General features: G+C 33.6%; 1 protein-coding gene across 25 annotated transcripts in view; it reads left to right on the top strand.

The window, feature by feature from the left end:
• BAZ2B (bromodomain adjacent to zinc finger domain 2B) overlaps positions 1-26372 on the top strand; it is a 365031-nt gene that overhangs the window by 291811 nt on the left and 46848 nt on the right. For 15 of the 25 annotated variants that reach the window (XR_009055068.1, XM_057745064.1, XM_057745056.1 and 12 more), the window contains 10 exons: positions 4377-4442; positions 6408-6473; positions 7793-7837; positions 8057-8089; positions 9337-9402; positions 19897-20037; positions 22754-23008; positions 23976-24190; positions 25025-25099; positions 26089-26332. Coding sequence is in view for 24 of the 25 variants with exons in the window: in XM_057745064.1 (XP_057601047.1) it covers positions 4377-4442; positions 6408-6473; positions 7793-7837; positions 8057-8089; positions 9337-9402; positions 19897-20037; positions 22754-23008; positions 23976-24190; positions 25025-25099; positions 26089-26332 (1206 nt within the window). In the remaining variant the exon portion in view is untranslated. The remainder of the gene's footprint in view (positions 1-4376; positions 4443-6407; positions 6474-7792; positions 7838-8056; positions 8090-9336; positions 9403-19896; positions 20038-22753; positions 23009-23975; positions 24191-25024; positions 25100-26088; positions 26333-26372) is intronic. The other 10 variants (XM_057745062.1, XM_057745075.1, XM_057745076.1 and 7 more) reach the window with 2 other exon arrangements.

Below are 26372 nucleotides of genomic sequence, written 5' to 3'. Positions count from 1 at the left end.
TGTATGTGCATTATTTTCATTTTGATTTCTGAAATAACTATTTCACATTAATGTTATGTATCTTATTTAGAAAATTGTCTTCTTTCATCAATTAAAATTAACCTCATTTTAAAACTAAGTCTTCTACTTTCAAGATTTTTTTAAGGATCGATTACCAACCAGTGTATTGTATGAGTGCTTTTAATATCCTGATAGACTTTGAACATAAGTTGACATCATGAATAACTCTCAGACTTTTAACATTAATGTATCAGTAAATGAAGGCTATTCCTTAAATATTCAAATTTTAATAAAAACTTGTCCTAAAACATGTAAAATACTAGTAAAAAATTAAATTCAAGTTTTATAGCATAAGGTTCGCCTCCATTGCTTGTGAGTGCTTTCAGAGTTACTAAAAATTTACTGTAGTCGTCCCTCAGTATCCACAAGGGATCAGTTCCAGGACCCCCATGGATACCAAAATCCACAGATGCAAGTTCCTTATGTAAAATGGTGTAGTATTTGCATATAACCTATGCACATCCTCCTGTGTGCTTTATTTATTTATTTTTAAAATAACTTTATTTATTTATTTATTTATTGGCTGTGTTGGGTCTTCGCTGCTGCACACAGGCTTTCTCTAGTTGTGGTGAGCAGGGGCTACTCTTCATTGTGGTGCGTGGGCTCCTCATTGCCGTGGCTTCTCTTGTTGTGGAGCACGGGCTCTATGCGTGTGGGCTTCAGTAGTTGCCGCAAACGGGCTCAATAGTTGTGGCTCACGGGCTCTAGAGCGCGGGCTCAGTAGTTGTGGCGCACGGGCTTAGTTGCTCTGCAGCATGTGGGATCTTCCTGGAACAAGGATTGAACCCATGTCCTCTGCATTGGCAGGTGGATTCTTAACCACTGCTCCACCTAAGGAGTCCCCTGCTGTGTACTTTAAGTCATCTCTTGATTACTTATAATACCTAATACAATGTGGAGGCTATGTAAATAGTTGCCAGCCTGAGACAAATTCAAGTTTTGCTTTTTGGAACTTCCTGGAAACTTTTTTTCCTGAATATCTTTGATCCATGGTTGGTAGAGTCCATAGATGCAGAACCTGCAGATAAGGAGAGCCAACTAAAGTGCAAAAAAATGAAAAAAGTATCATTTCAGCAGCATTCTATTGTATATCTCCAGTACCCCTCCTGTGTGTAGTTTTCAAAATTAAGTATAGGTAAATGAAGTAATTTTAAAATTCTTATAGATAAAGTATTACATGGCTAGATTTTCAACTTTATTTAAGATGGGAATGTGTGAACTACTCTCCCATCTCCATATATTCACTGTAATCACTAAAGCAGAAAGAAAATGGGGATAACTACTATTCTTTAAAAAATTTTTAAATGGTAAGTAGTTATTTCTGAGTGTGAAGTGAAGTCAACTGTGTTATGTAAATAGTTGCTAAATAAATGGCTTGGGTTAGATTTGATGTGGCTGTCTCTATGGTTCTGTCCAGTGTTGACTAAAGCAGTATGATTAGAAAGAGTTGATACAGAATTGGGATTCAGAATTTAGTTTGTAGTCAGACAGCCTAGAGTTGAATATGGGCTCTGCTACTTAAGCATTTCATAACCTTAGATGAATTATGTAACCTCTAAGTCTCTATTTCCTTCACTATAAAAGGAAATAACTTCATTATCTGAAGATTAAATGAGGTAATGAATGTAAAGTGCCTACGACAGTGCCTGACACAAAGCAACTGCTCACTTTTTAAAAGATGATATAAAACACCAAACTGCGTGGTAAACTCTTTCACTGTAATTTGAAGTAGTCAGCTATAAACTTGAATTCCTTCCTTAGTTTGTTAATTGTCACTGATAAAGACACTGTAAGGTTGACTTATAAATAGCTAGTCTAATGAATGCCTTTATTAAAATATAAATACTTATTGTATATTACATATATGTAAAAATAAGTTTATATCTCATTTAAAAGTGAAATACTGTTGTTTTATTATACTTTTTTATAGCTTCTCCTAGTTCCTAATGGCTAGAGAGCCATAACATCTTATCAGCACTTTAAATTCAGCCCTGTGATCCTAAAGTCTTAAAGTGGCTACAACCTAAATATATATAGTTTTTGCTGCTCATCAAAAAAGTATTGGAGTCCCAATGTTCCAGCAACGTTAATACAAATGAGCTGATCATAGATTTTCATCAAGATATTTATCTGAAGCTAGTTTCAGAATACCATCTGACTTATTCCTTTTTCTCAACAAAGTGAATCAAAGTATAGCTTAGGTCTTCTCACATACATACATAATGCCTATTTTAAAGTCAGCATTAGATCTAGAATATGTGCTTCTGGATTATTTTTTCTACCTAGTAGTCCCGTATCACCAGACAGTCCTCAAGGCAATATTCTGGAAGCTTGCAGAGCATTGTTATGAAGCAGAAGGAACAAAGAGGCATTGGAATATGACCAGGGCTCTATATTTACTGTTTGATTTAAGGCAAAATATTTACTCTCTAGGGACTTTAGTTTACTTATTTTTTAATTTTAATTTTTATCTTATTTTTTATTTTTATTTATTTTTATTTTTTATTTTTGGCCACGCCATGTGGCATGCAGGATCTTAATTTTCCTACCAAGGATTGCACCCTGTGCCCCCTGCATTGGGAGCACGGACTCTTAACCCCTGGACTGCCAGAGAAGTCCCTAGTTTTCTATTAGGTAAAAAGAAGATAATTTCAGCTCTTTTTATGATCAATAAGATATCGACATTTTATGTAAAAAGCCCAGTTCAGGGATTGGATATCCAATATTATAAGCTAAACCTGTGTTATAGTATTTTATAGATAATGTTTATCTCTGCTAATGCTTAATGACACTGCTACCAAGTATATATATATATATATATATATATATATATATATATATATCACTTGTACAGTTAAGATAAAGGTTTAGACTGAGTGTACTTAAGATGAAGATTTCATACCTATCTATGTACATAAGAGAACAGTGTATGACTTTTGCTGACTTGAGAACATATCACCTTATATGATTGATAAAAGCAGAAAAAATAGATCAAGAGTATGCTTTATTTAGGTCTCAAGTTCCAATCTAAATAAATATTTTAGATGTGGATCAAGTACAGCCTTCTCTAAGACTTGGAAATGAAACAGAAGATACATTTGGGGTTTTGTTTTTGGCAAGCTGTGTTTAATATTCAAAACTAACATAGGATCACCAATAGCAAAATCATAGAATGTGAACAGTCTTCTAAACTCAGAAGAGTAATTCCAGAAATCTTGTTACCCTGCAGTAGACCCCTGCAGGGGATCTATAACATCAGTGTGCAAAAAAAAAGTATAGCTTGAAAAGGTATGACTAGCATCTGGAAGTTGGAGCAGATAATAGAATATTCAGCAGTATAAATAAAGTGTGTTGGCTCTGAAATCCCACAACAAATGCAGTTTGCCAGTAGGAAAATGTGGGTGTTTTGGGGGCAAACTATGTCTTACTCTCATTGAGTGCCATTTGGGGACTTTCAGAGGGGTTTATGACCATGAGGTTGTTATCATTGTGGTTACAGCATATGAGATAATGTTTTTAAATCAAAATGTAAAGTTTTATCAAACTTTAGGTGACCACCAAGTTCTAAAACACTAACTAGTACAGTAAATTTAGACAATGTGAGCACCAAGTATGTCATATGAATCAGTCTCCAGAATGTTAAATTGTAATTCATCCTTTTTAAAATAACATTACAGATTATTTCTGAATTTGACTTATCATAGTAGTTAAAAGCAATGTAATATTATGTTATTCACCATGTCAAGTAAGAAATTATACTAGCATAGAAATTGCTGATAATAATCTGTCACAGTGTGAATGGCACCATACGCTTTTCTAAGCATTTTTAATTTATTCATGACGTAGTGAGACAGAGCAAGCGCCCCTCCCTATTTTGTACAAGAGTAGTTATTCTTCGCTCAGGATCATCTGGTGAGTGACAGCAACTCAGCATTAGCCTTAGGTTTTCTCACTCCTGACATACTGTTTTTCTACTATTCTGTCCTATATTTATTTCAAAATAAGTTTAATTGTAATTGCAAATATTTGTAAAACTCCACAGGCTAAATGAGTTTAATCAGCTTGGTTTACCTGGTTTCTGTATACTTATGTAGCATTTGTATTTTACAAATTGTTTTGAGAAATTTTATAAAATCATATTAATTTGATGTGAACATATATATGATATTAAACTAAACAGTTAAATTTTTTATCCACCATGGGCTACCTTTGGTAATTCTGTACTTACATCTTAAATTGTGTGATCCACTTAAATACTTTTCACCTAGATATTTAGTTTATTTTATTATCTTAAATTATTATAATTTTTTTTACAGGAAAAAATTAAGAGAATACAACAAATCAGAATGGAAAAAGAGCTTCGAGCCCAGCAAATTCTAGAGGTAGAATTCTTAAATGTAATATGATTAAAGCAATATAGTCATATATTTTAAAGTCTACAAAAATAAAAATCTTACCTTACATATTCTCTCACTCATACAAATTGAATATGCCCATCAGAAATTCTCTTTAAGCAAAATGCATAGAGTAAGACCTTACCTGAACCTTATTTAGCAAACTCATCTAATCCTAACAACCTGGAAAATAAGACAAAAGGGAAAGAGAAAAAGGGAAAACTTCTGAACAGCCAATATAGGTGTCATAAAGTTCATGTGCTGAAAGTCGTGTTCTTTACTTTTAGAAAAGTCATTAGGACTTATAGCCAGATATTTACTTTTAATTTAGAAATAAAACATTGCAAAAGTGAAAGTAAATTTTAAATGTAGAAACAGTTTAACCAGCTTGTTTTTCTGGTTTCTAATATACCCTGATTCCCCACATACTGATAGAACAGAACTAGAGGACATATGTTGGAATCAGTAAAATAATAGCCACAAGATGGCAAGGGAAAGTACAGAAAAACTCCAGCCAGCATATATAGGAATTCAAAAGCCTAGCAAGAGTCTGTAATCTTTTATGAATAGCAAGCAATTTTCAACACCTTAATAGCTGAAAGGCATTACTCTATCAAACTGTACAGTATAACTGATGTTCAGAATAATTGCCCCAAGTCATCAAGAAAAAGCCAAATTATATTTAGTATACTGTGTCTAAGCAGTATATATTTCAAAATTATTTCCATCTAAAATAGTGAAAATAAACTTTTAATGTTTAAAATTACTATAGCCTCCCAGCTATTCAGGAAACTATTGCTATATAGAACAGTTTGTTCCCTGAGGGCATCAAATAGCTGAAGTTTTCTATGTTACATGATTTTTCCTTCTAGAAATGTACACATATTTCTTTACACATTTCAAATTAATTTAAATAAACCCAAATCAAAAATACTCCTGTCTGAAAGTAAATTGACAATAACTACTAGATAGTTGTGAAACTACTAGATAGTAAATGACTTTAAGATTATGAAGCTCAGATTTGGTATCATGATCTTGATATTCAAAATATACTTCATGAAAGATTATGTTTCCATTCTATCTTTTTAAAAAACCTTGAATTCAGTCACAATATACAGCTAGAGAAAATCATATTTAATGTGTTTCATTTATGTCAGCTGAGTAATGGATTACTTTATCTCAAATTTCAAATATTAAAAAAAAAACAAAGTGGATGTGAATTTTTAAATGTTCTTGATTTATCCTTTAAGTAACTTTTATCAGTTAAAATCTATTCCACCTTCTAAATTTTTTTATGGTGATCATGTTTTACTTTTAAAACCAAAACCAGGCAAAGATGTCACAAAAAAAGAGAGTAGCACAGACATATATATACTACCAACTGTAAAATAGATAGCCAGTGGGAAGTTGTTATATAACAAAGGGTGTTCAACTCGAGGATGGAAGATGCCTTAGAGGACTGGGAGGGGGAGGATGGGGGGGACTCAAGGGAAGGTGGGGGGGGAGTCGAGGGAGGGAGGGAATACAGGGATATGTGTATAAAAACAGATGATTGAACTTGGTGTACCCCCCCAAAAAAATAATAAATTAATTTTTAAAAAATCAGAAAAAAAGCAAAAATTACATAAAATAATTTTTCTATGATTGTTTCAACATAAAATAATAAACACTCAATTATTTTAGACTTTTAATAGAATTTGAAGAAATCAAGAAATGCTGACATAATCTTATGAATTTAATAACTTTTTATACCTTAATGCTAATCTATACATTAGAAATGAAATTAATATGTTAAATATAATATTAACTGTGGGAAAATCTGTAATTGTCTACATATATGTTACATGTTGTTTTGTACCTTGTGAGGTATGTAGCTCCATTTTGAAATCATAGATTATTTTCAAGTTGCAGTGGTGCTGTTGCATGACTTTGAGACCTGTTTTGCATGCACAGGCAAAAAAGAAAAAGAAGGAAGAAGCAGCAAATGCCAAATTATTGGAGGCCGAGAAACGAATAAAGGTTAGTTTAGATGAGAATCAGTTTCATTTTTCAAAAATAAAAACTATATGATATTATACCAGTATCAATTATATTAAAAATAGTCCTCCTCAAAATAACTATCTTGAAAAATGTTTAGCAGAGATAAAACATGTGTATGTCTGTTTTTATTGTATGTATATTATATGTGCTTTTTATTTTTCATTATACAGGTTCTGTGTGATACTTTGAGCTCTTTAAATAGCAGACATCAAATCAGAAATGCAACCTATTGCATAATACCTGTATATAGTTTTGATGGACAAGGTCTCCCCAAAGCTGTTTTGTATCATTTATGTTTATAATCCAAATCTGATTCTCTCCTTGATTATAACTCTCTTTGTTAGTGTCTAGCAACTGTTTTAACTATTAAAAAGTGAAGAGCCTACAGAAACAAAAACTTAACTTTATCAGCTATTATTTACCAGTGGTAAAATTAGCCATTGTTATTTATTGTAACCTCATGTATTGTTTGGGGATGTTTTGGTTTTGCTATTCTCGCATGAAGCATAAGAGAGTCGGACCCTCATCCCCGCTCCAGCCACCATCCCCCCACACACATTCCACCCCTTATCTTCCATTTTTTCTGATAATTGTTTACTGAAATTGAGCAGCCACGTGGTCCTATAGGTTTAAGAAACAGCCGCTACAACCATATCTTATAAAGCCAGGGAACTATTCATTGCCTTTTCTACATAGACTGTCTTAACGTTATTCTTTCGAGTTCTACTCGTTTTCATGACTGCCCTTAATATTAATTTCACCCATATTTTATCTTTATAAAAATATTCAAATTGGTGACATTCACAGTGGGCATAAAAATCTCAAGCTTATACCTTTGTCTCTTGTCACTCTGATTTCTATACAGATGCTCTTAATCGTAGAGTGTATTTAGGAATTTATATTCAGAGTGGAGAGAGTATTTAATGAGCTAGATTTGAGGGTTGCTTCATTATGTTTGTTTTGTTTTGGTTTGGTTTTTAAAGTGCCAGTTGTATCTGATGCTCTGTCTAGCTAGTCAGTTCAGTGAATGTGTCACTGAAGTGTGCAGTTAGGTAACTGAATTTCAACTTTAAATGGCTACTGAATAAAGATCCTTGCTCCTATCATACAGTCTTTATGTATTAGGTAGAACTATATGAAGTTACCACTTTATAAGTAAAAAATTATTGGATATTTGCAATTTCATATGGTTCAACCTAATGGAAGACTATAGAATCTCAGAAAAGCAACTTTTAATACTCATAGTATGTTCTAAATTTTCCCTAAAAATCACATATTAAAAGTTTCTTATTTTTAAGGAAAAAGAAATGAGAAGACAACAAGCTGTTCTTCTAAAGCATCAGGTCTGTATACACATAGTTATACAATTGTTGAAATGTACATTTTATAACTTTTCTTAAATCTATTTTTGGAAAAATCTTCAAGATGTTTTCTTAAAAATTGCCAGTATAATTCCTGCTTAAATTCCTTGCTTTGGTATTGGTGTCTTTTGGGGGGTTAAAAATTGGTTTCATGACTCTGTGATTTCTGTTTCATAATGTTGTGCCAACTCTTTCTACCAGGAGTTGGAGAGGCATAGACTAGATATGGTATGGGTATGTTTATTTTTGTACATCTAACACCGCATTGTGATTTGGTTGTGATATGGTTGTCATAGCAATGCATAAAGTGTAGCACTGGCTGCTGTCATATTACATACTGCTGCATGGCTTTACAGCACAGTGCATTGCATACATCTGCTTGTCTGTCTATAAAGAAATATGGTACATTTCCAAGATTTTTAATTGAATTGGGCAAGCCTTATATAAAGGCTGCTGTCTAAAAGTTTACATTACTGATGTCACAGTGAAAGTTGGATCACTGTAAAATTAGATACAACTATGACCCATATTCTCCCATCATTCTCAATGCAAAACTGCCATTGAATACAATGGGAATTTTGAGTTAGGTTGATGAGAGAATATGAAATATATTCTGGTTTTATGGACAAATTTTAGAAATTTTTAGAAATATCCCTTTGGGGGAGCTGCATGTATTTAAACAAAAAGAATTGATTCAATATTATAGCTATGTGATTTTTTTATTTTAAAATAAAGTGAGACTATCAAAGTAAGCTAGTGCTTACCTTATTTTCATACTGTGCCTTTTAGATTCCACTTATGAGCCCATGGTGCAGCTTTTGTGGCTTTAAACAGTGCATCAAGTGGAAGACATCAGTAAACGGGAATATCCCATTTCATTGATGTTGTTATATGAACATGACCAATTTAAATTGGTATAAAAGTTTAAAAAAAACTTTCTAATTTGTCGGTGGCTCATTGAATTTACAAAATGATAGTGTACTTGAAATAAAAATAACTAATTCTAAAACCATGAAGTGAAAGTGATTATAAATCAATTTCTGCCTGATCTAAAAATTTTGAGAGTGCAACACAGCCTTTAGTTTAATTGGCTATAGTACATATTTGTGGTTTTTTCTAATAGCAGATGTAAGGTAACTGACCTGTTCCAGCCAACCATTATGCTTTTTGTTCTGCCAGCTTTTGAAGGAGCATCACAACTGACCATAAGTAAATCTTGTATGCTTCTGTTTACACTGTCTCCATGTTCATTGCTTTACCTTTTTGCTTTTGATTGTTCTTGTATTTGCTTTCTAAACCTGAACTAAAACATGCACAGACTGGCCATTCTTGTCTTATATTTAGTATTTACTGTGACTTGTCTATAAATGCTAAACATGCTTTACTGAGTTTTTTTGTTTTGTTTTGTTTTGTTTTTCCATTTGAAAGTCAAACTATTAACTATGGTTGAGTTATGTTCCTAATTTTATCTGGCCTAATAGGAACGAGAGAGAAGGCGACAACATATGATGCTTATGAAAGCTATGGAAGCGCGTAAAAAAGCAGAAGTAAGTGTATGTTTCTAGAAAAATGTTGTCTTGTCATAAATTAATATTTTTTCTTAAAGCATTGGCTCTTCTAAATATAAATTTTTTGGAGTATGGGTTTGTCATGATTTACTGACTTTCATAAGCAAACCAAAGATTAGAGATAGTAACTAGGTGTTAGAACATAAAAGAATGTAGGAAGGATTCCAATGTATGAGTTAATTTTCTTGGCTGAGATTTTAATTACCTTTTTAAAATATAGTGAGTGGCATTTGTTTGGACAAAAGAAGGTATTTCTTTCTGTGACCAGTGTTTCACAAAATTTGTGTTACAGCATGCCTAGACAAGTCCTATGTGTCCTAATTCAAACATTAGTCAGCTCAGCCATGGCCTTCTGCTCTCAAAATTATTCTTTAGCATCTGATGTGTAAAATTAGCCTAAGTACTATCCTTGAAATAGACTTTTACCATATAATTCAGAATCAGAAAATTATTGAAATAAGTCAAAATGAGCTTATACGGATTTTAATAGAAATCAGTTAAAGGTTAAAATATGTTACAAAGGAATGCATTCTGCATTAAAACAGTTGAATAGAGGTATGGCCATTACAACCAGGGCTTTGATGCTTCAGAGACTCAGATATCCATACTGGCTCTAAATCAGCTTGTTTTAGCTCTTCAGGTTATTTCTTCCCTAAAATTGAGATAATGAGTCTTACCTCCTAGGCTTATAAGATTATCAAGTGAGATAAGCATTTAACAAATAATTAATGAAAATGAGACTGTTTGGTCTAGAAGTTGAGAGCCCTATTTTTCAGTTTTTTGGCCTCAGCTGTGGCTTAAACTATCATTATAGATTTCTAATATGAAGGCACAATATGTGTATTGTTTAGGAAACTGGACATTATAACCAAATGATCAGAATTTGAATTCTAATTTCAGTGCATTCCAGCTATATGACCTTGGGCAAGTTATTTAACCTCTCCGTGATGCAATTTTTTCATCTGTAAAATGGAGATGATACCAATTCCAATTCATAGGGTTTGTAGTTATGATTAAATGGTTGTGTGTTTGTATGAGTGTATGTGTAAAGTTCTTGGAACAGTGCCTGGCACCACATAGTGCCTACTTACTTATTACAATAAGTTACTTATTACTATATAGGTGTTTTTTTCCTTACATGTTAGTTATCCAGGGCACTGACAGCTTCTACATCTAACATAACAAGGGAATCTATGCGTGGATTTGTAACCATTATCTCTGAAAAATGACAGGCAGGGAAAGAGAGAGGTAACAGATTCCAGGAATGGCCATGGCCGCGAACTCTGTTCCCTTCTGAAAGCAATGGTGGGAAGAGTAGGGAAGGTGATTAGTTAAAATTCTAAGAATTCAACCTAATTTTCTCCTATCTGGAGAGATGGGAACTGAGGGAATAACTCAGGAAAAAGACCTGGAAAATCCCTCAAGAGACAAGTATTCCCTGCCAAGTATTCTTCTTACTGGAAGGACTAAGAAGAATGGGGCTTGTCATTCTGATTTTTCCTGTTGGAGAGGAAAGCTAAAGGAAGAGAGAATAATGAAAATAACCCAGAGCATTATCTCCAGACATACCAGGATTTAGTAAAAGGGGATACCGTAGAGAATAGGAAAGATAAGATCATGCAAGGGAGTGAATACTCAGGTTGAGATACCCCCAAAGGCCCAAAAGTCGTGACCTTTCCACTGGTTTTTCATATTTGCTCTTGTGGCCTGGAAGGAGAGTAGAAAAAGCTGCTGAAGAGAAGTGAGTAAGGTCTGCATTGAGTGGAAGGCAGCAGCCATGGGATAAATGAAGATAATTAAAATGAAATGATGTGTTTAAGGGATTTCTAAGAATTCCTCAAGACCCAAGAGCATCTTTCATAGGAAAAGGATACACCTTTGACCAAGAGAGAAATCAGGTACAGTGTTTCCAGTAAAGGGAAAGGGATATGAGAAACCAGGTACAGCTCTCCCTCTTCTAACTACCTTCATCTTCAGAAAAAGGAAACATTAATAGCATACAAAATACTCACTCTTCAATTTGAAGTACTTAGAAATATAAAAACAATTATCAGATAAAGTGAGAAAAAACTAAAGGAAAATTAACCCACCTATCTTGGAGCAATACAAGTTCTTGATAGGGCTGCCCATAGCAAGCATGAGTAATTAGAAAAGAAATGTCAGGAAAGCCATGCCAAAATATTAAACCAAAAATATGTATGTGTATAAAGTAATAGCTTAAAGCATAATAACTTAAAGAACTTGTTTTCCCTGCTTTCATTCTTGCTTTCCTCAGGACTCCCTATGCATTCTCCACAGAGCAGCTGAAGTGATCTTTTCAGAAGAGAAACCAGATTATATCTTAACACTATCCAGTGGCTTCTCATTACAGTTGTAGTAAAGTCCAGATTCCTCACCGTGACATACCAGACCCACATGCTCTGACCCCTCTGCCAACCTCTCCAACTTTACTTCGTACAACTTGTGTCTTATGTACTGTGCTCCAGTCATTTTTGTCTTTTTATTATTCCTGATCAAAGGATCTTTACTGTTGCTGTTCTTCCACCAAATATTCAAGTGGTTCTTTTTTATTATTCAGTCATAGATCAAACAGTAACTTATTAAAGAGGCCTTCCCAGAACACCTAATTTTGCCTTTTCTTATACCTCACCTCTGGAATTTCACTCCTTTATCTTATTTATTTTATACTTGTTTATGGTCTGTCTTCTCCCAGACTGTAAGATCTATGAGGACAGGAGTCTTGTCCTTCTTGTCTACTGTTGTATCACCAGTGCTTAGAGCCAGGTATATGGTAGGTGCTTAGAAAATTGTAGTTAAAATGAAAGTGACAGTTAAATGCTAAGAAAACAAATTGAGGATAAAACAAAATCATTAAAGAAAGTACATTATGTTTTTCTTTGTATAATTTTCTTTATGTAATAATAACAAAATCATTTTATTTTATTCTAGGTGATTTTCTTTTTTTAAAGGTAAACACTTAAGGAACTATTATTTAAAATAACAATACAATAACATATGTCACAAATAATCCTTTATTAGAATATTTGAGGAAATCCCATAGGTAAAACTGAATTCTTGAAGTGTTGTTATCCTCTGATAACTATAGACCTGTGAACAGGACTAGATAATTTTACCAGTTATTCAGATTTTAAATAGTGTTCCTCTGTTAAATGATACCTATAGATCCTAGTAATCAACTAAGTTTTTTTTTTTAATTTTTAAAAATAGTGTTGTGTACACAGCATTAAATTAGATGCTGCAGGAAAGCAAAAAATATTAGAGATGCTTTTTTATCATATCAGAGAGGTAAAACTTTACAGTATAAACAGTTAAGCAGTGACTAGGCATGTATTTTTACTGATAATCCAGACTTTCACAATATCTCTTACATAAACTTACACCTCAGTGAATATTAATCAACTCTTCTTATGTGTACTTGTTCATTTCTTCATTATTACTTAATGTGCACAAGATGTAACTAGTATGATGCCAATAATGGGCATATCTTGGCTTCATATTCTGCCTCTTGTTACCTCCTAATAGCTCAATTGCAATTCTTTCTGTTATTAACTGTTAAAAGAACAAACTTTACTATAAAGGTAAAGCCACATGATACTTAACCAGGGCCAACTCAAAATTCTGAAATGGCCTATATGTAACCCTTGATTCTAAACTTTAATACTTTCAGATAGTTAATTATTAAGTTGTGAAGAAAAAAGTAAGAGAAACAAAAATGCAGGTGTTATGGGTAATGTTTAAAGAATTATGAGGTTAAAAAATTAATTGCTTTCACCTTGTTGATTAAAAATCTCCTATAACATCTGAATTTATTCCAAGAAACTCCCCATAGTCATTAAAGTAAAAGTAACAGAAACACCATTTTTATGTTTCTTTGTGTACACTACACTGGTCTTACTTTTTTGTTTAGTGTTAATATAGTTTTCACTAGAAGCATCCCAAATTTATGTTGGTTCCCTAACTTAGAAGTCTAATTTCTACAGTTTTTCCTTTATATAAAGAAGCTCTATAGTTAGTAAGAATATTCAGATGTGTAATTTACCTTATTATTATCACATTAATTTTAGTATATCATCATAGTTCAAAAATATTTTCATAACAATGTAAGAAAGAATAATCTTTAACTTCATGAATAAAAAAGGCTTATAACCTAGTATAATTCAAGTCTTATGAAATATATGTGCTTTCATTATTACTAATCACTGGAAACTTAGGTTAGTTTAAGCAGTGTGACAGAGTAGCTCAAAATCTCCCTGTTTCATTTATAAAAACTTCAAACTGTGTCAGTCACAAATTTATAAACACTTTACTCGTATTATCTGACTAATCAACCATAGTGTCACAGAGTCTTTTGTATATCTCCCCAAGGATCAATAAACTACAAAAGCTCGTTAAACATGCATCTATTACAGAATGACTATGTCAGCACTTTAGGTGACACAACCATAAAATAGAAGAGAGTAGTGCAGGTTTCAGAAGTCGTGTAATAATTTGAAAGCAGAAAAAATGTATAACCCCCTCAATGATTCAAGTCATGAGACTATTTTATAATCCTGTATTTATACTAATCATTACTTAGTGAAAAATAAAAAGTAGAATTGCCCATGTAGACAGTTTTGTTTAAACAAACCCTTTTTTAGTTGAAGATGTAATAAATGTACTTAGATGACATGCTTTTGTATTTTACTTTATATAATGTACTTAGTTTCAATTTTAAAATTAGATTGTCTTTAAAAGCATGTAAAATGATTTTATATTAACTATTCAGTAAAATGTTAAATGTCATACACATTTAAAAGATACACAATTTTGAAAAGAATTATTTTCAATGTAATTTAGGTGTATTAAAATCTCAACTTATCTGAATCAAAAATTATTAACAGTTTTGATTTTAATTTAGGAGACATTTGTATAGTAGTAGCTACTTTAAAACTATTTAATGATACTTAATCTAAAGTAAGTACAGACTTTTGTGTAATACTTTGGTGAATTTTATGAAAATGTGGTAACTGGAAGTTTTTATTCTTTTTAAATAGTATTTTATACTTGTAAAATATAAAATGTAATATAAATATAATTTTTATTAAAAATTTAAAATATAAGAATTTCTTTTATCATGGATTCATAATTTTTTCATTTGTTTAAACTTAACTTTTATTACATTTTAAATGTAAAAATAGGACCTTTAAAAAAATAGACCCAGATTTTTCTACTCATACTTAATATGTGACATAAAATAGTATCACTTTTATTCTTTATATCTGTCTTCTATAAATGGTTTGTGTTATTAATCTTATTTACACTTTTATTCTTCTTGCACCCTGAGGTAAATCTGTCTCTCTTAAATAATATTTATGTCTTTGAAATTTAAGTACAAGTTGCTGTCAAAAGAAATGTATTCTCCTAATTATGCCCAGAGCAAACACCTGAGAGACCCAGTAGACTCGTAAAATACAAAAAAAAATAGGCATCTCTGCAACATGGCCTCTTAAAAATGGCCTGTTTTGCAATCTGATACGTTGTAAAACTTTATAATAACAAATCCTCCTACCACACTCATTGTTTAGTTTTTAAACTTCTGTAATTCTAAAGTAGAATAAATTTATTTCATACCTTTGTTGTTTTGCTGTAGATTTCTGGAAAAGTTTCATTTATGCTTTTAGAGTCCCTAAAATAATCTTTTTATGTGAGTAAAAAGCTGCTTTTTAAATTTTCACCCTGTGTATCTTAGTATTATCTAAATTTAACGCATTCGCTATTTGAAAGGTGTTTCAACTTTGAAATGAAATTTAAATGACTTCTTAACGAAGTGTTAGTAACATTTTGATACAGAAAATTTCATTACTATAATTAAGATGAAAAGATGTTTTATTATATATGACATATATTCCAAGAATCCACATTTATCTCATAAATTTCTACATCTAGAAAACTGGGCGAGGAAAGGGAAAGCTGGGAATGAAGGCCAAAAAAGATAGGAAGGAGGCATTCTAATTTGCTTGTAATTGTTTGTAATCAATCTAAAATATAGTCAAGAGCTATATTTCATAGTCATTGGTAGACAGTGTAAATTATTGCCCTGAAATTTAAACAGTGTGGCATTAGTAGATTTAATTATTCAGCAGATTAATCAATGCCTAAATAATTTTCATATGCTAAGGAACATTGTATATGTCCATTAGAGACATATGATAACTATTATAGTTGAAAATAAGAACAATATTTAGACCAGTGGGAGAGGAAAATTGAACTGTTACAGGCTTGAGTGTCAGAGAAAAACATAATATCATTAAAAACTCTCTAGAGGGTTTCTGGCAAATTATACTGCTGGGAATTGAATAGGTTCATAAAGAGGTGAATGCGTTTGTTCCTCTGACCTCTGTAAGCTCATACTACAGTGGAAAAGATCAACTTTAAACAAATAATTGTCACTCAGTGCAATAAATGCTATAATAAGATGTGGAAGCTCAAAAAAGCAAGAGTATTAAAACTCCTGAACTAGTTGTGGGAAAAATTAAAACACAGGCTTTATTTTTGTGTAAAGGAGGAAGGGCTGTGCATTCCAGTCAGAGGAGATGGCAGGTACATAGGGACAATGTTGTAACTAAACAGGACCTCTGGGGTTGGGGGTGGGGGAGGAAGGTACAAGGAGGGGGTTAGTGAATTTTAACCTTGTGTATAGGCCTCTTTTGGCTTTGTTGCTTCTCCTCCTCTTCCTCCCCCTCTCCTCCTCCTCCTCCTCTTCCACCTCCTCCTCCTCCTTCTCCTCTTCTTCCTCCTCATCCTCCTCCTGCTCCTCCTCCGTCCGGATCCTCCTCCTCTTCCTCTTCTTCCTCCTCCTCCTGCTCCTCCTCTTCCGCCTCCTCCTCTTCCACCTCCTTTTCCTCCTCTCCTCTTCTTCTTCCTCCTCCTCCTCTTCCTGCTCCTGCTGCTCCTCCTCTGTCTTCCTCCTCCTCCTCATGATCATGGTCATCATCATCCAAGCAGTGCCTCAGACTGGTTACACTGTCTTCTCATCACACAGTGTGCCTAGAGTGTGCGAGAGACACTGAGAATCACGAGCTATGAGACCAGAACTTGTGTGGGGCTAGATTGTGACCGTCTTTATATGCCATTTTAAATATTAGTTGATTGTTGAGGGGATCCTAGAAGCTCTGGTTCTTTAAGAGTCATTTTGTACCAGAACCACAGAATTTGTATTAGTCCTATACAATTTAATAAAAGTCACTAAATCAATTAGTGAATAAATTCATTAAATTTAGAGAATCCGTGTTTCCCTTAAAGTATCCCATTGAGGGAGTGGGTGCTTGTCTTTAAGTAATAAAGGTCCTATAAATTTTTAAGATTTCTCACAAATCTGCATTTTATCCTAAAATATAGATGTCACTTTTACATTCTATTCCATATTATAGCCATGCTTTTTTAATTTGAAAAATATTGCATATCACTAGGTAAAAATCATATCCAAGAGTATAAGACACCTTTATCTCATGGCATTAAATGCACTCTAACTCACTGTCTATGCATCACGGAAGGGTATATGTACCCTCACATTGCCACTAATGTGAAGTTGGCACAGTGAAAAGAGTGTTAGTGTCACACAGGTCCTTTTTCTCTTTTTGAAAAGAAATGATAACTATTTTCAGCCGTTCTTAGTGAATAGTAGAGAAGTCTCAGATATTTATGATTACTATTAAAACATCATTAAGAATTCTGGGTTAGTCCTATATAGTAGAAAATCTTATACCAGCTACTTTGAAATTTATGAGACATTTAGTACGTTTTTTCTGTTAGTGATTGTAATTAATTACTCTCGTAAGTGACAAAGAAGTTTGTCTTCTCTTCTTTGGGAAAGTACTTAGAGCAACATCTAATGTGTTCAAAAACTGCAAGTCCAATTCTGGAAAACAAAATTGCTCTACCAATGATGATTTGATTTGAAAATCTATACTGCATTGTGGGAATGTTACATGTTAATTGTGTATATTTTATGTCATTAAACCCTCAGAACCTGCTTTTAGTTTAGAATTGATAAGATCAATTGTAGAACTTTTTTGGTGTCAATAATTTCTTAATATAGCTTTTTATCATTTCTCTCCCAAATGTCTGCGTGAATCAGTAACCCAGAAATTTAGAGGCAGTGTAAAAGTGAGCAGTAATTTGAGCATATCATATAAAATAGTCGTCCTGACCTGACCTCCTGACCTCTGGCTCTGTATCACAATATTTAGCAACTACCCAGCATGCAACCTACACTCCAGTCGTGAAACTGCTAGCAATTTCTCAGACACATCGTGCTTTCTCAACTCCTGGCTGGGAATACTCCTCCACTCCTCCACTCCTCTCTGTCTGCCCCTCGGCATGTCCTGCCACAGCAGTCAGCGTGCTGTCCTACTAGTGGTAATTGGGATGGAGATGGTTAAGATATGGGCAGACATGCTGATATACTACAGGAAGTGTTAATGCTAGGTTAAAATTATGGGCAAGGGCTATAATTAGGTAAGAGAATGAAGAGACGTTAGTAATAGGAAGGAGGTGGTGGTTTTAAATTAGCAATGAGATGCACAAGGTGGGAATAATGACCCTGCTGGTTGGAGTGCACCAGTATACAGAGGTAAGGAAACAATAGGTGTTTATCAGGAATAGCAAATAGTTTGACTAAATTTACATAGAATATAAAAGTGGGAGATAAGAAGAGAGTCCTGAATTCAAAAGTAAAGATTTGGACTTTATTTTGGGAAAAATACAGAAAATTAAAAGACATATGAGGTAATAGTTTAGAATTTCCTGTTGATTCTATCACTATTTCTCCTCTATTAAATAAGAGTTTTATTTGATTAGATTGTGGGCAGAGGACAATGAAATGTAACCTCACACCAATAAAATGCCTATTATCAAGACAAGAAATAACAAGTGTCAACGAGGATGTGGAGGAAAGGGAATGTTTGTCCACTGTTGGTGGGAATGTAAACTCGTGCAGCCACTATAGATAACAATATGGAGGTTTCTCAAAAAATTAAAAATAGACTACAATATGATTCAGCAATCCCACTTCTGGGTATTTATCCAAAGAAAATGAAAACATGAACTCAAAAAGATACATGCACCCCCATGTTCATTGCAGAGTTATTTATAATAGCCAAGACATGGAAGCAACCTAAGGGTTCACCAATAGATGAATGGATAAAGAATATATGCCATGTTTATATATACACACACATGTGCACACACATACACTATAGAATATGACTCAGCCATAAAAAAGAATGAAATCTTACCATTTGTGATGGCATGGATGGACCTAGAGAGTATTGTGTAAAGTGAAATAAGTCAGACAAAGACAAATGCCATATGATTTCATTTATATGGAGAACCTAAAAAGCAAAACAAATGAACAAGCATAAAAAAGAAACGAACTCGTGGGTATAGAGAACAAACGAGCGATTGCCAGAGGGGAGGGGAGTTGTGGGGAATAGATAAAATAGGTGAAGGGATTAAGAGGTTCAGTTATAAAATAAATAAGTCGTGGGAATGTAATGCACAGCTTAAGGAATAGAGTCAATAATATTGTAATAACTTTATATGGTGACATGGTAACTAGACTTGATTATCATTTCATAATGTATGAAATATTGAATCACTGTGTTGCACACCTGAAACCAACATAATATTGTAAGTCAGTTATACTTCAATTCAAAAAGAGAATTATATTTGAGGTATGACACTAAATTAATGACACCAATATTATTATAGAAAATCACTTCTTCCAAAAGAATGTCGTCCTCTACAACAGGGAAACAGGATGATTATTTCCATACTGTTGCCGTTACCCAAAATATTTGTAATGCTTTTGGAATTGCCTTTAGAACCCATTTTACATTCTTTTAAGTGTTGTTTAGAGTGGTAAATAATATTTTTATTTCATCATAGGCACACATCTTAAGACTAGCTAATTCGCTTTGACAGAGCTACTTTTGCATATTCAAACATGTTGCTTCCATTTTCAGGCTGTAAATCTTCTTGTGCTTCCTGGGTCCACAAACAAATTTTTGTTAATACTGGTTAACTTTTTAAATAAATATTTACTTGCCCATGTGCATTCTATAGACCTGCTTTTATTAGTAAGTATTTTATTCTCATATTATAACCGGGGAAAGGATTGAATAAACTTTGAATAATGAAATAATCTGGGTTGAAACTAATATATTGATGTTTTGTATATGTACATATATGTATACATACAGTCATAAGATTATTTTGAAACTCAAAGGGTGAAAACACTGAAAAGCAAAATAAGTCATTGTTTCGGTGTAATTCCAAGTCTTTTCCTAAACATCCTAAGAGAGTTTTGTTCATGGAAATAACACTTTGATCACTTCTTAAATTTTAACTGGAGGTTTTTTAAACACATATAATGATTAAAGAGACTATGTGGACATGGTTTTCTTTTTTAAGGAAAAAGAACGGTTGAAGCAAGAAAAACGTGATGAGAAAAGATTAAATAAAGAACGTAAACTAGAGCAACGAAGATTAGAATTAGAAATGGCAAAGGAACTAAAGAAGCCTAATGAAGACATGTGCTTAGCAGACCAAAAGGTAATTTATGATGTAAACCATTTCATTGATTAATTTTTTCTCTGTTCTCACCTGATTCCTTTGCCAGGGCTGCCATTACGAAAGCCTTGTGTTTTTAACTAGAGCAGTGGATTTCCAAGTCTAGGTCAATCTGTCTCTCCTGGATGACCATAGTAAACCTCTCTAGAGCCCTGTGCTGATAATGGCAGTTCTTAGTATATAAATGGAGCACAGCAAACTTTTTTAATTTAAGTAGAAATACTGCAGAAATCTATAAAAATGAATTACAGAAGTAAATAGGATTGCTGTGTTTCATTTGGTCCTTCCCAGGCATTTAGGTACAGAAAGATCTAACTTCTCCCCCATGCCTCCACAGATATTTAAATAAATTAGAATTTATAATCTATAGCCTCCTTCAGTGTTTTAGTGATGGTAGCTAACTATTGAGTATATTTAGTACATGCCAGGTACAACGCTAAGTGCTTTAAATAAATTTTCTCATTTAATCCTCACTACAGTCCTGTAGAACTGGTATTTATGCCCACTTACAGATGAGAAAACTTGAGACACAGAGAGGTTAAGGAACTTGCCCAAGATTATACGGTTTATAAGTGGCAACTTGGATTCAGGCCCCAGTTTGTTAAACTCCAGAGCGCATACTGTTTATGATCCTGAAAGCCAAGAAATGCATCCAAAGTACCTCGTGTGTGTCTTCTCTTCCATCATGCTTCTCAGATTTGTAATGTTGCTAAAAATACGTGAAAGTAGCAACTTGGAAAGAGCAAAATCATCGTGATAACTGGAATACTTTCACATACATATGAGTAGAAATCAATTATGTTTGGCTATAATTAAGAAAATTGTATTCCTAGAAAATTGTATCAATAATGCATATCATCTCTATAATACTGCCTCAATAATAGATTATTATACTTGGTGTATAGCATCTATGTTTACTTATATGCCATATGATATACAGATAATGATTGTCTCTTGGTTATGCAAGCTCTTTTCTTAAGTGCTTAAAGCAAACTTTTAGTACCCAAGTGGAAAATTTAATGATATTAATATTCTGTTTATTTACCTAGCATAAATGCTTTTAAATAAAAATGAAAGTATACATTCTAGATTTAGTCAATAGGATGTTTAAAATTTCCTAAGTGCAGTATGGGTGTAGTGGTTAGTTAAATAAGCTCATAGTGAGCGATTTTTTCAGTCCTGAGCTTTATTTTCTTGCTAATCCTAAATGATCTTTTTTTAATCCTAAATTATCCTAAGTGATCTTTTATTTTCATTTAAATCCATATGCACTATATCAAATATTTGTAAGTCCATTTTAAGCCTTACTTTTGTTAGCTTTATCATATAAATTTTTAGAATCATATGAAAATGTGTATGTCTATGATTCAGGAAAAAGGAAGACTCAATTAAATGGTCTTCATATGTAACAAAAGATTTGTATGATATCAGCAATTATCCATAGTTCTGTGTCTCCACACACTATTAGTAGAAAAAGTCTTTGGTTAGTTATTTCAGTAAGTGTACAGAGTGGAGGAAAAATTTTTGGACGAGGACCAATTCAGATAAATAGAAACGTTTACAAGCCACATTTTTCCCAATCAAAACTGAAAGTGCTGTTATTGAATCCCATTCATGGACAAAAATGTCTTTAACATAGATTACTTATTTAATTTTTAAAATGTATATATTTAATTTCTAAAATGTCCATGACAACTGGTAATACAATTTAGTCATTAAAATGTTAATATATGAGAAATAGCAAAAAGAGACAGCTCTCTAATTTTAATACTGAAATTCAGTCTTTCGCTATATATAGGAAACCTAAGCACTGATAATTGCAGTATTACTGGGTTCTTGATAGGGTCATGGATTCTGGTCATGTGGGCCTGGTAATTTATCTGTATTCATTAACCAAAGATGATACCACTCTCTCCAACCATACAGCCCACAGATGCGCACTGCTAGTTTCTGAGCTCCCAAAAAAGTGTAAATTATAAATCAGTCTACATCATTAGAAGAAACGATTGCATGTGCCCTATTAAGTACGTCCATGTTAAAGTACTTTTGAGATATTTATTTCTTATGTTATCTGATTTTTGCTTCAGTTATATAACCTATCTTTTGTCAATATGTAAGTTAAAATTAGTGTTCTCTTTTGCAGAGATCTAAGTTCATGTTGAGTTCAACCAAAATTTATTAATGGTTACTTGTGTTCAGGATTCTATACTTAGTACCCTGGGGTTATAGAAATGCCCCCAAGGAATTTACAAGCCAGAGGGAAAATCACTGGTACAATGCAAGAGAAAAATAGCAACTTACCTTACTTTATTTTTTTTAAACATTCATTGGCTGCATTTGGTCTTAATTGCTGCGTGTGTGCTTTCTCTAGTTGCCACAATCAGTGGCTACTCTTTGTTGCGGTGCAAGGGCTTCTCATTGCAGTGGCTTCTCTTGTTGCGGAGCACAGGCTCTAGGCACATGGGCTCAGTAGTTGTGGCTCGTGGGCTCTAGAGCGCAGGCTCAGTAATTGTGGCACAAGGGCTTAGCTGCTCCGCAGCATGTGGGGTCTTCCCGGGCCAGGGATCGAACCCATGTCCCCTGCATTGGCAGGTGGATTCTTAACTACTTTGCCACCAGGGAAGTCCTTACCTTACTTTAGAAGATATAAAAGCATGGCTTTTTAAATTACTTTTCCTTTCTTTGATTTTATTTTCAGCCTTTGCCAGAGTTGCCTCGTATTCCAGGACTTGTTCTCTCTGGAAGTACATTTTCAGACTGTCTCATGGTGGTGCAGTTCTTACGAAACTTTGGTAAAGTTTTGGGCTTTGATGTGAATATTGATGTTCCAAACCTGAGTGTTCTTCAAGAGGGATTGCTAAATATAGGGGACAGCATGGGTGAAGTTCAAGACTTGCTTGTGAGGCTCCTCTCAGCTGCTGTATGTGATCCAGGTCTAATTACAGGATACAAGGTAAAAAAATATATATGTAACTGTTTTTAATTTGTACTATCAGTGCATTGATAGCTGGCTTTTAGCATATTAGCAGAAGATTGTATAGACTGATCCAAGTGTTTCTACGTAACTTCTCACAAAGTTAAAAGTAGATTTGCTTCAGGTTCAATTGGTACAAACTTAGAAAAACCTGGTTCATAAAGCCTAAGGAATGTACATCATTCCCAAATCACTTTTTTTTTCCTCTGGCTTTTGGCAAAAACCAAGCTGATTTAAGGAAGTACCCAAGTGATATTCAGCAAACCAAGGAATTCTTAATTCATAAAGCAATTAGAACTTAAGTCTGCCTCCTGACATTCTTCTGTGTTCTCTGTGAATCACTGTGAATAACTGAGGCTCATCAAGGCCCCTACAGACCAGCATGTTAAGGCTGCGTACTGCTAGGTGGATACTCAGTGAGTTCAAATTTATCTTAATTCCAATTAAGATACACATTTCAGTCAGCTTTGCTCTAGATATTATTGTAGAGAGAGAAGCTTCCAGATGCACCTGTTACTTTTTCCTCCATCTCCCTATTCATTCAGCGTACCAGGCAATAAAATCCATGATTCCGTAGAGCAAGAAAACACGTTGATAGGACTCTTCAACCTCTCCCCCACCTCTGCTGATAGAGAAAGCCTGGAAAAGCTTGGGTTAGTGTCTGTAGTCAAAGAAGGTATGATGAGACCATTTTTAGCCACAAGTTTACATACTCTTCTCCCCACCTAAAACTTTTAACCAAGGGTTTGAAGAAGGAATAGAAAAATTACAAGTACTTGAAAACTTTATCATCTGTTGACTATTTTTATCTCCACTTCATCAAAAATGTGAATAAAGCCCTTGTCAGTAATATCTAAATCCTATAATACAAATATTTAAAAGTCTTATTGTTTACATGGTATGGGTCGTGATGGTCAATACTGATAAAAATGCCAAACTTTTATAGGCCAAAACAGCTCTTGGAGAACATCTGCTGAATGTTGGTGTGAATCGAGACAATGTTTCCGAGATTTTGCAGATTTTTATGGAAGCGCACTGTGGACAGACTGAGCTTACTGAAAGCCTGAAGACCAAAGCTTTTCAGGCTCACACGCCAGCACAGAAAGCCTCAGTTCTGGCTTTCCTGATCAATGAACTGGCATGCAGCAAGAGTGTGGTGAGGTAAGCATATGCCCATATGTTCATATCATTTCTGGTGATTCTTTTCTCTTTCAAATTTGTCTAGTCACAAAGTAATACAAATTGCTTACAGAAAATTTTGAAGTTGCAGACTACCACACACACACAAAAAAATTAAAATTACACTGATCTCACTATACAGAGATAAGTACTACTGCTAACATTTTAATGTATTTCTTTGCAATCTGTTGAAAGAAATCTTGGATCATACTGCATATAGTCTTTGTAACCTGTCTTGTGTATTTGGTAATTTTGTTATTTATTCATATACTGAAATGTAAAAAATTTTTTCTTCCGTGGCTCCAGCACTGTTGCAAGAACCCAGAATTTTTCTTTTTATCTTTTGATGATAGAGGACTACCTGATTTTCCTTAGTAGCCATTTGTAGAATTATACACTTTTTATCGTGTGCTAATACAATTTTAATATTATTTATTTATTGTGTATTAATTTGAACTTTAAAAAAAGTACTTAAGTCCTCCACTATAGTGTTTAAAGATTTGGTGAACAAATCCATGTTCATCTTATTCTTGCTATTCATTATTTTACAGATTTTAATTATGTTACTTTTATTCCTTTACCTTTCTAGGAAAAGAATCAATCCAGATATTTCAGAGCCATGCATTTCTACCATTGCTGGACATTTTAAGTTTTCTATGCATCTCTTAGCTATGAATTAATAAAATTTTTAATTGGTTTTTGCTGCTCACTGGCAATCATTTTTACTTGTGCCAAAATGGCATCATTTTGCTTACCAAATTAATGTATTGCATAATGGATTAATTTATGTTTTCTAATAAACTTTTGCATTGGCAGTGAAATTGACAAGAACATTGATTATATGTCAAACTTGAGGAGAGATAAATGGATGGTAGAAGGTAAACTGCGCAAGTAAGTCTTGTTTTATTAAAATTAATACACCATTTTCTTTTTTTACAAGTTTCTGAGTAAAACATACAAATTGCAGAGACAGAATTTGAACTTTATTTTATCTAAGAATTAGAAAAGGTAAAACTTAATTAAGCTGAGATATGAAATTAATAAAACTCAAAGCCAGAATTTTCAGTGGACAAAAGGTATAATGAGATTTATTGAGCGCATGTGTTTCAAACTTAGAAGAAAGTCTGTTTATCTTTTTTCTTTCAAAGAAGTCAAGCAATCACATATTCTAAGATTGTTGTTGCTATCAGGTTACTTTTGTCATAAATAGAATCTGTTTGGAACTACCACTTTTTTCCTTAATTGCTTTCTAATTAAAGTTTGCTTTTACAGAGAGTATAACATATCGAAATGTATTCGGCATTAAAACTTAATTAGCTCCCTGCCAGGAAATATAATGCTGAAATTATTCAACTTCTATGTTAAGAGGATAGTTTCTTTGCAGTAACTTGAATTGAAATTTTTTTTTTTTTTTTTTTGGCACACGGGCTTAGTTGCTCCGCGGCATGTGGGATCTTCCTGGAGCTAGGATCAAACCCGTGACCTCTGCATTGGCAGGCGGATTCTTAACCACTGAGCCACCTAGGAAGCCCTGAATTGAAATTTATTCAGTCAGATAGTATAGGATCAGGAATTATCACTTGACCCTTCCTGAGTTAATCTTCCCAGTTTTCTGGTTTTTTTGGGTTTTTTTTTTTTAGTGTATTCTGATTCCAAAGAGATAGCCAAAATAATTCTTGAAAGTTAATACATCTTGTAATTTCTGGGCATGTATTTCTAATTTAAGAAATTTATCCTTAATTCTAATTTTTATTGTCATTGATTTATTGATGACTGTGAGAAATACCATAAAGCATTTTTGCCTGAAGCTAATAGCATGCTCTTTAAAAAGTATGGAGAGAAGCCTTTTCTTCCCCATCATCATTTTCTCATATTTAAAGGCTCAGAATCATTCATGCTAAGAAAACAGGCAAAAGAGACACTTCAGGTGGCGTTGACCTTGGAGAGGAACAGCAGCCATCGGGCACACCCACTCCAGGGCGCAAACGGAGAAGGAGGGGAGGAGACAGCGAGGACGACGAGGACGAGGACGAGGACAGCGAGGAGCAGGCCGAGGGCGACGACGAGGACGAGGAGGACAAAGAGGACAGCAAGGCGAAGAGGCCGGAGATCTGTGAGGACGAGGTGATCACGCCCAGGCCGACTTTAGTAGCTAGCTAACACT

This window comes from Hippopotamus amphibius, chromosome 8 (genome assembly GCF_030028045.1).
Source record: "Hippopotamus amphibius kiboko isolate mHipAmp2 chromosome 8, mHipAmp2.hap2, whole genome shotgun sequence".
NCBI classification, from domain to species: Eukaryota; Metazoa; Chordata; class Mammalia; order Artiodactyla; family Hippopotamidae; genus Hippopotamus; species Hippopotamus amphibius.
This window is presented reverse-complemented; position numbering and strand designations above follow the sequence as displayed.